Source organism: Oncorhynchus gorbuscha, linkage group LG22 (assembly GCF_021184085.1).
Source record: "Oncorhynchus gorbuscha isolate QuinsamMale2020 ecotype Even-year linkage group LG22, OgorEven_v1.0, whole genome shotgun sequence".
Lineage (NCBI taxonomy): Eukaryota > Metazoa > Chordata > Actinopteri > Salmoniformes > Salmonidae > Oncorhynchus > Oncorhynchus gorbuscha.
The window spans coordinates 39,627,262-39,644,387 of NC_060194.1; the positions used below are offsets into that span (position 1 = coordinate 39,627,262).

Below are 17,126 nucleotides of genomic sequence, written 5' to 3' on the forward strand. Positions count from 1 at the left end.
AAAGGCATTTAGGTTGTCTGGTAGGCTCGTGTCACTGGGCACCTCTTGGCTGGGTTTGTAATCCATAATAGTTTGCAAGCCCTGCCACATCCGGAGAGCGTCAGAGCCGGTGTAGTAGGATTCAATCTTAGTCCTGTATTTACGCTTTGCCAGTTTGATGGTTCGTCTGAGGGCATAGCGGGATTTCCTTTAAGCGTCCATATTAGTGTCCAGCTCCTTGAAAGCGGCAGCTCAAGTCTTTAGCTCGGTGCAGATGTTGCCTGTAATCCATGGCTTCTGGTTAGGATATGTACGTACAGTCACTGTGGGGATGATGTCGTTGATGTACTTATTGATGAAGCCAGTGACTGGGGTGGTGTATTCCTCAATGCCACCAGAAGAATCCGGGAACATATTCCAGTCTGTGCTAGCAAAACAGTCCTGTACCATAGCATCTGCGTTATCTGACTACTTCCATATTGAGCGAGTCACTGGTACTTCCTACTTTAGTTTTCGCTTGTAAGCAGGAATCAGGAGGATAGTATTATGGTCAGATTTGCCAAATGGAGGGCGAGGGAGAGCTTTGTATGCATCTCTGTGTGTGGAGTAAAGGTGGTCTAGAGTATTTTTCCCTCTGGTTGCACATGTGACATGCTGCTAGAAATGAGGTAAAACGGATTTAAGTTAGCCTGTATTAAAGTCCTTAAAGTTTACTTAAGTATTCAAACCCTTTACTTAGTACTTTGTTGAAGCACATTTGGAACTGCTTACAGTCTCTTGTCTTCTTGGGTATGACACTACAAGCTTGGCACACCTGTATTGGGGGAGTTTCTCACATTCTTCTCTGCAGATCCTCTCAAGCTGTGTCAGGTTGAATGGGGAGCGTAGCTGGACAGCTATTTTCAGGTCTCTCCAGAGAAGTTTGATCGGGTTCAAGTCCGGGCCCTGGCTGTGCCACTCAAGGACATTCAGAGACTTGTCCCGAAGCCACTCCTGCATTGTCTTGGCTGTGTACTTGGGGTCATTGTCCTGCTGGAGGGTGAACCTTTTACCCAGTCTGAGGTCCTGAGCGCTCTGGAGCAGGTTTTCATGAAGGATCTTTCTGTACTTTGCTCTGTTCATATTTCCCTCGATCCTGATTAGTCTCCCAGTCCCTGCCGCTGAAGAACATCCCCACAGCATTAAGCTGCCACCACCATGTTTCACTGTAGGGATGGTGCCAGGTTTCCTCCAGATGTGACGCTTGGCATTCAGGAGCTCAATCTTGGTTTCATCAGACCAGAGAATCTTGTTTCTCATGGTCTGAGAGTCCTTTAGGTGCCTTTTGGCAACTTAAAGTGGACTGTTGTGCTTTTTACTGAGTTGTAGCTTCTGTCTGGCCACTCTACCATAACAGCCTGATTGGTGGAGTGCTGCAGAGATGGTTGTCCTTCAAGAAGGATGGTCAACTCCCTGACCAAGGCCATTCTCCCCAGATTGCTCAGTTTGGCCAGACAGCCAGCTCTAGGAAGAGTCTTGGTGGTTCCAAACTTCTTCCATTTAAGAATGATGAAGGGCACTGAGTTCTTGGGGACCTTCAATGCTGCAGAAATGTTTTGGTACCCTTCCCCAGATCTGTGCCTTAACACAATCCTGTCTCGGAGCTCTACGGACAATTCCTTCGACCTCATGGCTTGGTTTTTGCTCCGACATGCACTGTCAACTGTGGGAAAGGGTAGCCTAGTGGTTAGAACGTTGGACAACCGGAAGGTTGCAAGTTCAAATCCCCGAGCTGACAAGGTAGAAATCTGTCGTTCTGTCCCTGAACAGGCAGTTAACTTGTCCTAGGCCGTCATTGAAAATAAGAATCTGTTCTTAACTGACTTGCCTGGTTAAATAAAGGTCAAATAAATAAATATAGACAGGCGTGTGTCTTTCCAAATCAATTGAATTTACCACAGGTAAGGACGATCAATGGAAACAGGATGCTCCTGAGCTAAATGTCAATTCTCATAGTAAATAAGGATGGTATGACGACATTGTGTGACGTTTTTGTTCATTTTGGCCTACAGCAAGGTTTTTTTCCGGCTGTTCGTACAAACACAAAAAATAATCTAGAGGCAAATCGAAGTTCGGAAGTCAAAGTCTACGACCCTTCGTCGGTGATTGGTCAACAGTAGGGATTATTCAATGAAGTGTTGGGATTATTCAATGAAGTGTTGGGATTATTCAGTGAAGTGTTGGAATTCAACACTACATGAATAATTTTCATGCACATTTTTCACTTGAGAAATACTGCACCAAACATCATAGTAAGATGTAAAATCGCTCGACAAAAATCATAATTAATCACAGATTTCTTAGATTATTTTACATTAATTTGAACTCTTTTGGCTACGTCGTCTCAAGATGTACAAACAGTACTATTGATGTTTTTTCAAATTTTTCAAGCGAAGGTCGAAGGTACGCGAGCATACTCATTTGGTTAGCCTAGGAGCCAGCCAAACCGAAGCATGCCTAAGCCCTTAGGGTCTGAGAGGAAGGGCAGGGTTGGATCCCTCTTCCCCTCTCCGAGGACAGACAAACAGCCTTTAGGGTCTGAGAGGAAGGGCAGGGTTGGATCCCTCTTCCCCTCTCCGAGGACAGACAAACAGCCTTTAGGGTCTGAGAGGAATGGCAGGGTTGGATCCCTCTTCCCCTCTCCGAGGACAGACAAACAGCCTTTAGTGTCTGAGAGGAAGGGCAGGGTTGGATCCCTCTTCCCCTCTCCGAGGACAGACAAACAGCCCTTAGGGTCTGAGAGGAAGGGCAGGGTTGGATCCCTCTTCCCCTCTCCGAGGACAGACAAACAGCCCTTAGGGTCTGAGAGGAAGGGCAGGGTTGGATCCCTCTTCCCCTCTCCGAGGACAGACAAACAGCCTTTAGGGTCTGAGAGGAAGGGCAGGGTTGGATCCCTCTTCCCCTCTCCGAGGACAGACAAACAGCCCTTAGGGTCTGATAGGAAGGGCAGGGTTGGATCCCTCTTCCCCTCTCCGAGGACAGACAAACAGCCTTTAGGGTCTGAGAGGAAGGGCAGGGTTGGATCCCTCTTCCCCTCTCCGAGGACAGACAAACAGCCTTTAGGGTCTGAGAGGAAGGGCAGGGTTGGATCAGTTCCCCCTCCATCTCATCCAACTCACACACTCACCATAAACACCTCACACGCTCAATAAACTCACACAGTATTGTTTAACTAACCTTGTGGCGACACATAATTGATTCCCATTCAGAATCCTACGTCCCCTAACCCGTCACCTAACCCTAACCCTAACCTTTAACCACTAACCTTTAACTACTAACACTAACACAATTTCTAAACTTAACCCCTAAACCTCCTAGAAACAAACAAACAGAATGTCCCCAGTTGGTAGAATTTGTGTTTGTTTAAGCATTGTTGTGGGGACTTCTGATCCAGTATAGTTAAGCATGTCCAACACAGTGTAGCATCAGTGGGAGAGAGGAGGACAGCCGTGGCTGAGCACAGCATGTTCCAGAGAGAGCAAAACAAGAGCTGACCTACATTACTATCTCTGGCAGGAAACCAGTCCAGCAGGAAGTTATGGGACAGTGTCCAAAATGGTGCCCTGTTCCCTATTTAGTGCACTACTTTTGACCATGGGATCAAAGGGCTCTGGTCAAAAATAGTGCACTACATAGGGAATAGAGTGCCATTTGGGAGAAAGACAAGGACTACGGTCACGGCGCACAGCTCCTACAATTGTGTGTCTCTCTGTGTGTATAATTGCTATCAAGTTTGTTGGGTTACAATGCCATCCAAGGGTCAGCTCAAAACGGTATGTGATGCCAATCAGTCTGCACAATGTATTCAATTTGATCTCTATATAACTTCTCTGTGGAGAAATCCAAAATAGCAGCTTACAGCAGGACAGTAACAACAGGGAAGTTGGTGGCTCCAGCCCTCTAGAAATAGGAACAAAAATCTAAAGAGGAAGTTACTAAGAACACAGCATTATACTCATGCAGACAGCCTTTGGAGAAGAGGAACAAACATTCAGGAAACCCATAACGGCAGAAGAGATAGAGGGCTTGAGATAAGATGAAAAACAACCAGGATAGAAGTGGTGTAAAAATACATTTTCCTTACGATGGTTCAAACCCTTTACTAAGGTACAGAGCTACAGTATAACATGATTGTTGAATAGACAGAATCTTTAAGGACATCAAACAAGCTCCCTCTCAGATCTGGTCAGGAAGAGAGAGACGGACACAAAGAGGGAAAGAGAGACGAAAAGAGAAAAAACAGAAAAACAGAAAAAAGGGTCCTGGGAGAACAGAAAGACAGACAGAAAGGGTCCTGGGAGAACAGAAAGACAGACAGAAAGGGTCCTGGGAGAACAGAAATACAGACAGAAAGGGTCCTGGGAGAACAGAAAGACAGACAGAAAGGGTCCTGGGAGAACAGAAAGACAGACAGAAAGGGTCCTGGGAGAACAGAAAGACAGACATTAAGGGTCCTGGGAGAACAGAAAGACAGACAGAAAGGGTCCTGGGAGAACAGAAAGACAGACAGAAAGGGTCCTAGGAGAACAGAAAGACAGACAGAAAGGGTCCTGGGAGAACAGAAAGACAGACAGAAAGGGTCCTGGGAGAAGAGAAAGACAGACAGAAAGGGTCCTGGGAGAACAGAAAGACAGACAGAAAGGGTCCTGGGAGAACAGAAAGACAGACAGAAAGGGTCCTGGGAGAACAGAAAGACAGACAGAAAGGGTCCTGGGAGAACAGAAAGACAGACAGAAAGGGTCCTGGGAGAACAGAAAGACAGACAGAAAGGGTCCTGGGAGAACAGAAAGACAGACAGAAAGGGTCCTGGGAGAACAGAAAGACAGACAGAAAGGGTCCTGGGAGAACAGAAAGACAGACAGAAAGGGTCCTGGGAGAACAGAAAGACAGACAGACAGAAAGCCAAAGAAAGGCCACTAAGTGTAAGAATGCTGTTGTTACCTGGTACTCAAGTAATGTTGACTAAATGTCTAGATGACATGGAAACAACACTTTAAAAGCCTGTCAGAGAAAGCAGGCTGTCAACTCAGAGGATGTCATGACTCCGATACGCACACACACATCTCTACAAGGTCCTTTGGTGCAACGTGGGCTGTCAGTAAAGGCATCACATGGGCGGTGTGTTGTGATTTCCAGCAATTGCGCAAACAGCCTTTTTCTGGCTCAACAAGGCCTGAATGAGGCCAGTCTGCATTGGTCTTATCATGACAACACCCTACAGGCACGGCTCACCACAATACAATGAAGTAACCAGCTATACAACATGCAAACACGCGCGCCCACGCACACACACACACACACACACACACCAGTGTTATACAGTGAAGTAACCAGCGAAACTAACACACCAGAGTAATTAAAGTACATACTTTAAAAACAAAGGCATGGTTAAAACAACAGTGCAGATGTGGTTTCCAATCAGCTTGTCATTCTATTTCACTATAATAGGACACTGTGGAGAACCAGTCAGGTTGTATTTCATTAGCTGCTACCAAGAATACTCTTCCTGGGGTCCAGAAAAATTAAGGCAGTTTATACCATTTTAAAAACATTACAATACATTCAGACTTAAAGTCTGATCCAATGAGATGTTCACTAATGAAAACCACTAGGAACAGAGGAAACACATACTAATAAATTGGACCCACTGTTACATTTTCTTCGCTCCAATTCAGTTCACATTAGCTGGGATGGAGAGTGAGACATGGTTTTAGCTGGGATGGAGAGTGAGACATGGTTTTAGCTGGGATGGAGAGTGAGACATGGTTTTAGCTGGGATGGAGAGTGAGACATGGTTTTAGCTGGGATGGAGAGTGAGACATGGTTTTAGCTGGGATGGAGAGTGAGACATGGTTTTAGCTGGGATGGAGAGTGAGACATGGTTTTAGCTGGGATGGAGAGTGAGACATGGTTTTAGCTGGGATGGAGAGTGAGACATGGTTTTAGATGGGATGGAGAGTGAGACATGGTTTTAGCTGGGATGGAGAGTGAGACATGGTTTTAGCTGGGATGGAGAGTGAGACATGGTTTTAGATGGGATGGAGAGTGAGACATGGTTTTAGCTGGGATGGAGAGTGAGACATGGTTTTAGCTGGGATGGAGAGTGAGACATGGTTTTAGCTGGGATGGAGAGTGAGACATGGTTTTAGCTGGGATGGAGAGTGAGACATGGTTTTAGCTGGGATGGAGAGTGAGACATGGTTTTAGCTGGGATGGAGAGTGAGACATGGTGAAATAGCTGGATTGGATCAAACCAAATATGGCAGTTAGCTTTAGGAATCAGCTCGAGGATGGGGGGGAGGAACACCCATTAAGAGGATGGGGGGAGGAACACCCATTAAGAGGATGAAGGGGGAGGAACACCCATTAAGAGGATGGGGGAGGGAACACCCATTAAGAGGATGGGGGAGGGAACACCCATTAAGAGGATGGGGGAGGGAACACCCATTAAGAGGATGGGGGAGGGAACACCCATTAAGAGGATGGGGGAGGGAACACCCATTAAGAGGATGGGAGAGGGAACACCCATTAAGAGGATGGGGGAGGGAACACCCATTAAGAGGATGGGGGAGGGAACACCCATTAAGAGGATGGGGGAGGGAACACCCATTAAGAGGATGGGGAGGGAACACCCATTAAGAGGATGGGGGAGGAAACACCCATTAAGAGGATGGGGGAGGGAACACCCATTAAGAGGATGGGGGGAGGGAACACCCATTAAGAGGATGGGGGAGGGAACACCTATTAAGAGGATGGGGGAGGGAACACCCATTAAGAGGATGGGAGAGGGAACACCTATTAAGAGGATGGGGGAGGGAACACCCATTAAGAGGATGGGGGAGGGAACACCCATTAAGAGGATGGGGGAGGGAACACCCATTAAGAGGATGGGGGAGGGAACACCCATTAAGAGGATGGGGGAGGAAACACCCATTAAGAGGATGGGAGAGGGAACACCTATTAAGAGGATGGGGGAGGGAACACCCATTAAGAGGATGGGGGAGGGAACACCCATTAAGAGGATGGGGGAGGGAACACCCATTAAGAGGATGGGGGAGGGAACACCCATTAAGAGGATGGGGGAGGAAACACCCATTAAGAGGATGGGAGGAGGGAACACCCATTAAGAGGATGGGGGAGGGAACACCCATTAAGAGGATGGGGGAGGGAACACCCATTAAGAGGATGGGGGAGGGAACACCCATTAAGAGGATGGGAGAGGGAACACCTATTAAGAGGATGGGGGAGGGAACACCCATTAAGAGGATGGGGGAGGGAACACCCATTAAGAGGATGGGGGAGGGAACACCCATTAAGAGGATGGGGGAGGAAACACCCATTAAGAGGATGGGGGAGGGAACACCCATTAAGAGGATGGGGGAGGGAACACCCATTAAGAGGATGGGGGAGGGAACACCCATTAAGAGGATGGGGGAGGGAACACCCATTAAGAGGATGGGGGAGGAAACACCCATTAAGAGGATGGGGGGAGGGAACACCCATTAAGAGGATGGGGGAGGGAACACCCATTAAGAGGATGGGGGAGGGAACACCCATTAAGAGGATGGGGGAGGGAACACCCATTAAGAGGATGGGGGAGGGAACACCCATTAAGAGGATGGGGGAGGGAACACCCATTAAGAGGATGGGGGAGGGAACACCTATTAAGAGGTGTCCATCTGGACAAGAGGATTACCCATTAAGAGGATGATTGCTGTTCATTGTCTACAGCTCAGCATTTAACACCATAGTACCCTCAAAACTCATTAAGAGGATGGGGGAGACCCTTAAGGGTCTCGAGGGAACACTGCTCTGTGCAACTGGGTCTTTGACTTTCTGACGGGGGGCCCCAGGTGGCGAGGGTAGGAAACTCCACCGTGCTGATCCTCAAAACTGGGGCCACACCCAAAGGGATGGGGGAGCCCTCTCCTGTACTCCCTGTTCACCCATGACTGCGCCTACAACTCAATCATCAAGTTTGCAGACGAACACTACAGTGGTAGACTTGATTACCAACAACGGGGGAGGAAACGGCCTACAGGGAGGAGGTGAGGGCACCCATTAAGAGTGTGGTGTCAGGAAAATAACCTCACACTCAACGTCAACAAAACAAAGAGATGATTGTTGAATGGGGGGAGGAAACAGCAGAGGGGGAGAACACCCATCCACATTGGGGGGGACAGTAGAGAGAAGGTGGAAAGTTTTAATTCCTCCGGGAGGGAACACCCATCACAGACAAACTGAAGAGGATGTCCACCCACACAGACAGTGTGGTGAAGAAGGCGCAGTAGTGCCTCTTCAACCTCAGGAGGCTGAAGAAATTTAAGAGCTGGTCACCTAAAGCACTGGGGGAAACTTTTACAGATGGGGGAGGGAACACCCATTAAGAGCATCCTGCCGGGCTATATCACTGCCTGGGATGGCAGCTGCTCACCCATTAACCGGATGGGGGAGGCTCTCCAGAGGGTAGTGAGGGGAGCACAACACGTCACCGGATGGGGGAGAAACACCTTAAGCCCTCCAGGACACCTACAGCACCCAATGTCACAGGAAGGCCAAAAGATCATCAAGGACAACAACCACCCGAGCCACTGCCTGTTCACTCTGCTATCATCCAGAAGGGAGGTCAGTACAGGTGCATTAAAGAGACTGAAAACAGCTATCTCAAGGCCATCAGACTGTTAAATAGCCATCACTACCAGTGTCTGCTGCCAACATACAGACTACAAATTGCTGTTCACATTAATCCATTTAAGAAATGGATTTAATAAAGGTGTCACCAGTCACTTTAAATAATGTCTCCATATCCTCCATTCCTCCATGTATATACTGTATTCTAAAACTACCATCTACTGCATCTTGCCTATGTTCACCCAGACATCGCACATCCAATCATATTTATATGTATATAGTGGTAGACTTGATTCATCCCTATACATTTGTGTGTATAAGGTCAGTCAACAAAACAAAGGAATTTGTTCAATTACTTGTTAGATATTACTGCACTGTAGGAACTAGAAGCATAAAATTTTCATTTCGCGTACACTCACAGCATTAACATCTGCTAACCATGTGTATGTGACCATTAACATCTGCTCACCATGTGTAGGTGACCATTAACATCTGCTCACCAAACTGTATGTGACCATTAACATCTGCTCACCAGGTGTAGCTGTGACCATTAACATCTGCTCACCAGGTGTAGGTGACCACAACATCTGCTCACCAGGTGTATGTGACCATTAACATCTGCAGCACCAGGTGTAGGTGACCAAACATCTGGACAACAACCAGGTGCCACTGACCTGTTCACTCTGCTCATCCAGAAGGCAGGTGTAGGTGACCATTAAAGATCTGCTCATCTCAAGGCCATGACTGTGACCATTAACATCTGCTCACCAGACTCAAATGTGACCATTAACCATTTAAGAAATGGATTTAGGTGACCATCACTAACATCTGCTCATATCCAGGTGTATATGACCATTCTAACATCTGCTCATCTTGCCTAGGTGTAGGTGACCATATATTTATATGCTTATTCATCCATACATTTGTGTGTATAAGGTGACCATTAAATCTGCTCACCAGGTGTAGATGACCATGCATTGTAGGTGACCATAGCTTGGACATCTGCTCATAAGGTGTAGGTGACCACATTAACATCTGCTCACCAGGTGTATGTGACCATTAACATCTGCTAACCATGTGTAGGTGACCATTAACATCTGCTCACCATGTGTAGGTGACCATTAACATCTGCTCACCATGTGTATGTGACCATTAACATCTGCTCACCAGGTGTAGGTGACCATTAACATCTGCTCACCATGTGTAGGTGACCATTAACATCTGCTCACCAGGTGTAGGTGACCATTAACATCTGCTCACCAGGTGTAGGTGACCATTAACATCTGCTCACCAGGTGTAGGTGACCATTAACATCTGCTCACCAGGTGTAGGTGACCATTAACATCTGCTCACCAGGTGTATGTGACCATTAACATCTGCTCACCATGTGTAGGTGACCATTAACATCTGCTCACCAGGTGTATGTGACCATTAACATCTGCTCACCAGGTGTATGTGACCATTAACATCTGCTCACCAGGTGTAGGTGACCATTAACATCTGCTCACCATGTGTAGGTGACCATTAACATCTGCTCACCATGTGTAGGTGACCATTAACATCTGCTCACCAGGTGTATGTGACCATTAACATCTGCTCACCATGTGTAGGTGACCATTAACATCTGCTCACCATGTGTAGGTGACCATTAACATCTGCTCACCAGGTGTATGTGACCATTAACATCTGCTCACCAGGTGTAGGTGACCATTAACATCTGCTCACCAGGTGTATGTGACCATTAACATCTGCTCACCATGTGTATGTGACCATTAACATCTGCTCACCAGGTGTATGTGACCATTAACATCTGCTCACCATGTGTAGGTGACCATTAACATCTGCTCACCAGGTGTATGTGACCATTAACATCTGCTCACCATGTGTAGGTGACCATTAACATCTGCTCACCATGTGTAGGTGACCATTAACATCTGCTCACCATGTATAGGTGACCATTAACATCTGCTCACCAGGTGTATGTGACCATTAACATCTGCTCACCAGGTGTATGTGACCATTAACATCTGCTCACCATGTGACCATTAACATCTGCTAACCAGGTGTATGTGACCATTAACATCTGCTAACCAGGTGTAGGTGACCATTAACATCTGCTAACCAGGTGTAGGTGACCATTAACATCTGCTAACCAGGTGTATGTGACCATTAACATCTGCTAACCAGGTGTAGGTGACCATTAACATCTGCTAACCAGGTGTATGTGACCATTAACATCTGCTAACCAGGTGTATGTGACCATTAACATCTGCTAACCAGGTGTATGTGACCATTAACATCTGCTAACCAGGTGTATGCGACCAAAATAATTTGATTTGATTTGAGTTCAGTTTCAACCCCATTCATTTCAATGCTTTCTCAGTCATCATGCGTTATGGTGTGGAACAGAGTTGTGTGATTCCTCAAGTTATAGTCAGGCCAAGCTTCCTCAAGGTATAGCCTGAGTGCCAGTCTCTTTTGATAATCCACTCCCTGTACTCCATGTCATGTGCCAAAGAGACTGATACTCAAACTCGGCCAGGTAAGCATAATGTGGGAATTTCCTCTAACAATCAAAACGTGTTAATTTCCAAAGAATCTAGCAGGATTGCGGAACATGTCGATTCTTCTGAAACTATGTTGCACTGTTTCATCAGCCGAGCGAAAATACAGTTACAGCTCTGTCACAAAAGTAGATTTTCCAGGTAATGTTTGCTTCCTGTAACACTTTGTTCTCTCTTCTTGGCAGACACTCTAATTGACTGTTTGCATGGATACACCCGATGCCAGACACCTTCCCTAACTGCTAATTAACTGCTGCCAGCTACCATACCTACTGTACCATACAGTAGCGTCAAGCAGTTTGGCTTAGTAGTTGAGGAAAACCTCTGGCATTGCTAGTGCACCAATTCATTAACACACACAGTAGCACTTACTCTATGTCCAAATGCCACAGTTGAAGTCGGAAGTATACATACACTTAGGTTGGAGTCATTAAAACTTGTTTTTCAACCACTCCACAAATTTCTTGTTAACAAACTATAGTTTTGGCAAGTGGGTTAGGACATCTACTTTGTCCATGACACAAGTAGTTTTTCCAACAATTGTTTACAGACAGATTATTTCACTTATCATTCACTGTATCACAATTCCAGTGGGTCAGAAGTTTACATACACTAAGTTGACTGTGCCTTTAAACAGCTTGGAAAATACCAGAAAATTATGTCATGGCTTTAGAAGCTTCTGATGGGCTAATTGACATAATTTGAGTTAATTGGAGGCGTACCTATGGATTTATTTAAGGCCTACCTTCAAACTCAGTGCCTCTTTGCTTGACATCACGGGAAAATCAAAAGAAATCAGCCAAGACCTCAGAAAAAAAATTGTTGACCTCCACGCGTCTAGTTCATCCTTGGGAGCAATTTCCAAACGCCTGAAGGTGCCACGTTCATCTGTACAAACAATAGTACGCAAGTATAAACACCATGGGACCACACAGCCATCATACCGCTCAGGAAGGAGACGCGTTCTGTCTCCAATAGATGAACAAACTTTGGTCTGAAAAGTGTAAATCAATCCCAGAACAACAGCAAAGGACCTTGTGAAGATGATGGAGGAAACAGGTACAAAAGTATCTATATCCACAGGAAAACAAGTCCTATATCGACATAACCTGAAAGGCCGCTCAGCAAGGAAGAAGCCACTGCTCCAAAACTGCCATTAAAAAGCCAGACTACAGTTTGCAACTGCACATGGGAACAAAGATTGTACTTTTTGGAGAAATGTCCTCTGGTCTGATGAAACAACAATATAATTGTTTGGCCATAATGACCATCATAATGTTTGGAGGAAAAAGGGGAAGGATTGCAAGGCTAAAGAACACCATCCCAACCGTGAAGCACGCGGGTGGCAGCATCATGTTGTGGGGGTACTTTGCTGCAGGAGGGACTGGTGAAATTCATAAAATAGATGGCATCATGAGGCTGGAATTGATGTGGATATATTGAAGCAACATCTCAAGACATCAGTCAGGAAGTTAAAGCTTGGTCGCAAATGGGTCTTCCAAATGGACAATGACCCCAAGCGTACTTTCAAAGTTGTAGCAAAATGGCTTAAGGACAACAAAGTAAAGGTATTGAAGTGGCCATCACAAAGCTCTGACCTCAATCCTATTTCAAATCTGTGGGCAGAACGGAAAAAGCGTGTGCGATCAAGGAGGCCAACAAACCTGACTCAGTTACACCAGCTATGTCAGGAGGAATGGGCCAAAATTCACCCAACTTATTGTGTGAAGCTTGTGGAAGGCTACCTGAAACGTTTGACCCAAGTTAAACAAAGGCAATGCTACCAAATAGTAATTGAGTGTATGTAAACTTCTGATCCACTGAGAATGTGACAAAATAAAAGCTGAAATAAATCATTCTTTCTACTAATTATTCTGACATTTCACATTCTTATAATAAAGTGGTGAATGTCAGGAATTGTGAAAAACTGAGTTTCAATGTATTTGGCTAATGTATATGTACAGTTGTGGCCAAAGGTTTTGAGAATGACACAAATATACATTTTCACCAAGTCTGCTGCTTCAGTGTCTATAGATATTTTTTGTCAGATTTGACTATGGAATACTGAAGTATAATTACAAGTATTTCATAAGTGTCAAAGGCTTTTATTGACAATTACATGAAGTTGATGCAAAGAGTCAATATTTGCAGTGTTGACCCTTCTTTTTCAAGATCTCTGCAATCCACCCTGGCATGCTGTCAATTAACTTCTGGGCCACATCCTGACTGATGTAATGCTTAATCATTGCTTGGAGTTGGTCAGAATATGTGGGGTTTTGTTTGTCCACCCGCCTCTTGAGGATTGATCACAAGTTCTCAATGTGATTAAGGTCTGGGGAGTTTCCTGGGCATTGTTCGTCATGGACCCAAAATATCGATGTTTTGTTCCCCAGGCCTGAGCCACTTAGTTATCACTTTTGCCTTATGGCAAGGTGCTACATTATGCTGGAAAAGGTTTCACCAAACTGTTCATTGCTCTCAGAGGATGTGTTGGTACCATGTTCGTCACCAAACTGTTCCTGGATGGTTGGGAGAAGTTGCTCTCAGAGGATGTGTTGGTACCATTCTTTATTCATGGCTGTGTTCTTAGGCAAAATTGTGAGTGAGCCCAGTCCCTTGGCTGAAAAGCAACTTTTCACCACCACTGTAAACTTCCGACTTCAACTGTATGTCCAAATGTTCAAACCATATTACAAAACCTAGACTACAAACAGAATTTCTCAATCATGTCAACATGAAGCAGTGGAAATTTTTTTGGTGATTCAAGGAAGGGGATTTGCAAGTCAATAACATTCTGGATGCATCCTTTTAAACAAGCAGAATTTTCAAAAACTTTTCAGGTCCAAATGTTCAAATTATCCCATTGAGAAGGGGATACAGGGAGATCACCTGCTTACAGATGTCGGATCTTAATCTGACAAGGAGTGTCGCAGCAAAATAATCCTGCAGTAACAGGATGTTAAATCGATAATGTTGCATGACTGGTGGTTAGGCTATTAGCTGGGCAAAATTAGGCTACATTAAAAGTACAAGACGGTTAATATGTTAACTGTTAATACATTAACTGTTAATACTGCTATGTGTTATTGTGTGTTTTCAGTTCATTTATGTAAATCATGAGGCTCATCTGGAGGGAAGCCAAAGTCATTCCACTAACCCAGGAGTGGTGAAGCAGCTTTTACTGGTTCTAATAAGCAGACATGTCAGCTTCAAATCAAATCCAATTATATTTGTCACATGTGCCGAATACAACAGGTATTCCTGACAGCGGAATGTTTACTTTACAAGCCCTTAACCAACAATGCAGTTTTAAGAAAAGTGTTAAGAAAACAATTGATAAGTAAAAATTTAAATTAAAATTAAAGTAACAAATAATTAAAGAGCAGCATTAAATTAACAAGAGCTTGCTACCAGCTCTTAGTAAAAAATGGTGTTAGACCAAATACAATGCTATTTCTCGGTAAACAAATTAACAACAGACTTTCAGCATGCTGATAGAGAAGGGCACTCAACATACACAGCACTGACAGAAATGACTGATGATTGGTTGAAATAAATTGACAACAAGAAGATTGTGAGAGTTGTAATGTTAGATTTCAATGCAGCCTTTGATATTATTAACCATAACCTATTGTTGAGAAACATGTTTTATGGCTTTTCAAGCTTCTCTAATACCAAACATATAGGGTGTGGTGTACCGCAGGGCAGCTCTCTAGGGCCTCTTTTCTATTTTTGGACCCCAGGAAGAGTAGCTGCTTTTGCAACACCTAAGGGGGCCCTTAAGAAATACCAAAAAGGAAATTCTCAGCAACAAAAGAGTGATCAAATTAAGATCATATATATGTACTTTGCCCAGCATTGAGAACGATAATGGATATATAAGGAATACATAGTGAATAACAACAACAAAAAACAAGGCAACAGTCCCCAAGAATGATGCAGCCCTTGGGCCAATTAGAGACAACAGTTCAAACTACACTATAATGACAGCAACAAAACATGTTTCCATTGTAGTGACACCGTGTGGTCGATATGAATGTTCTTGCTGTTGAGTCTTGACAGTGTTTGCAACATGTGTACCAAATTTTGTTACAATACAAATATCATTGACTGATTTATATGCATTTATGTGCCAGACAACGCCCACATAAATGTTCATTGATCAATAGTGGCCATGTTGTTTTAGGTACTTGTCTGGAAAATATTGCGTTTGGGGATCCGTTGTCCATAGATGTCATAAAAACAGTTTTGTAATGATCGGTCCTTCGGTGCCAGAGGAGTAGAGGTCCCCTGATCTTATAGGTCCCCTGATGCAAATATGTTTCTTGTGAGGAGAGTGACCTATGTACCTAATGTCATGACTTTAGGTCAAACAGTGAGGGGTGTGATCCTTCAAAGTATGCATTTTCAATCGCTTGTTATGGCATCACCATCTGGCCAATTGGTGTAATTTTGTAAATGCCGGATCTCTATGGCAAGATGCATCATTCACGCAAGTTTTGTCAAAATGGGGCCAGTGCTGTCTGAGATATGGCGTGTGATGAACGTACGAACGTACTAACAGACGGAGACAGATCCACAGTCCCCTCCCAGATTTCAATGTGGGGACAATGAACACAAACAGGAAGATGAGTAAATAAAGGGGGTTAGGTAATCTGCTTACCTTCCCCAGTAGGACGCCCATCTTGTGTCTCCAGCGTCCCTTGTTGAGTGAAGCCACTCTGATCCACAGGTTGAGCTGTGAGTTGTACATCCACACGTCTCTGCCATTGATACGACCCCCTGAAACACACAAACGCAGACACACACAACACTGTTAGCCTGGAGTCTGTATGACTCTGGTCGTGTTAGCCTGTAGTCTTTTAGCCTGGAGTCTGTATGACTCTGATCGTGTTAGCCTGTAGTCTTTTAGCCTGGAGTCTATGTGACTCTGGCTGGTGTTAGCCTTGGGTCTGCTAGCCTGGAGTCTGTGTGACTCTGGTTGGTGTTAGCCCGGAGTCTGCTAGCCCAGAGTCTGCCAGCCCGGAGTCCGCTAGCCCGGAGTCCGTTAGCCCGGAGTCCGTTAGCCTAGACTCTGTGACTCTGGTTGGTGTTAGCCTACTCAGCTAAAGCCTAGATATTAACACTGGGAGGTAGCACAAAGGTCTCAGGCAAGGTTACTCATCATATGAGAGTACAGTTCACCGAACCACCTCTCCTACACCTGTGTTACAACTTTGTCATTTTGTTGTCATTGTTTTTTTTGGCTGTTTTTAAGCATCTGAAAACTGTATTGCCAGAGAGCAGAACCCAAAAACCAAAGCCAGAATCATTCCTAAATTCAGTCCTTGGTGCCAATTCAATCCAAATTGATCTAATAAAAACATGTCTTCATAAATAGAATAAGTTGATCTTGAACAACATCCAAACTGTGCATGGGTTATGTGTTTGGGCTCAAATGTCAAGGTCACATTTGGTAAGGCACAGCTGACACTGTCTAATCTAAGTAAAACATTTGAGCTAGGCTTTATGGGTAATCCTGCTGATCAAAATCTACTTTGACATTGAGCAAACAAAAACACACACGCAACCTGACTTTTTTTTAAAAAGAAGAAGAAATTACAGGGCTTTCAAATACAACACACACATAAACACACACAGACACACACCCTGGCCCATTACAACACTATAAAAGAGAAACAGGATCTCTTTGTTCTTTATAGAGCAGCAGTTGGATGATTCTCTACTCCCTGTCTCTGGGCAAACATGTACTTGAAGGAAGTGTTTTTTTCTCTCTTCTCCTTGACGAGAAGCAACAACAACGTGTCGCTAAGCCAACCAGGTTGCAGACATGTTGCTAGCAAGCTCTGACACAATACATGTTTCTCACTCTATCCCTCTTTCTCTCAGTCTCTCTCCATCCCTTTATCACTC

General features: G+C 44.8%; 1 protein-coding gene across 1 annotated transcript in view; it reads right to left on the reverse strand.

Moving 5' to 3' along the window:
• The window catches only part of LOC124010055 (kelch-like protein 24), a 61,974-nt gene that overhangs the window by 14,435 nt on the left and 30,413 nt on the right, over positions 1-17,126 (reverse strand). Inside the window, exon 5 of the mRNA XM_046322387.1 lies at positions 15,877-15,995. Coding sequence (XP_046178343.1) covers positions 15,877-15,995 — 119 coding nt within the window. The remainder of the gene's footprint in view (positions 1-15,876; positions 15,996-17,126) is intronic.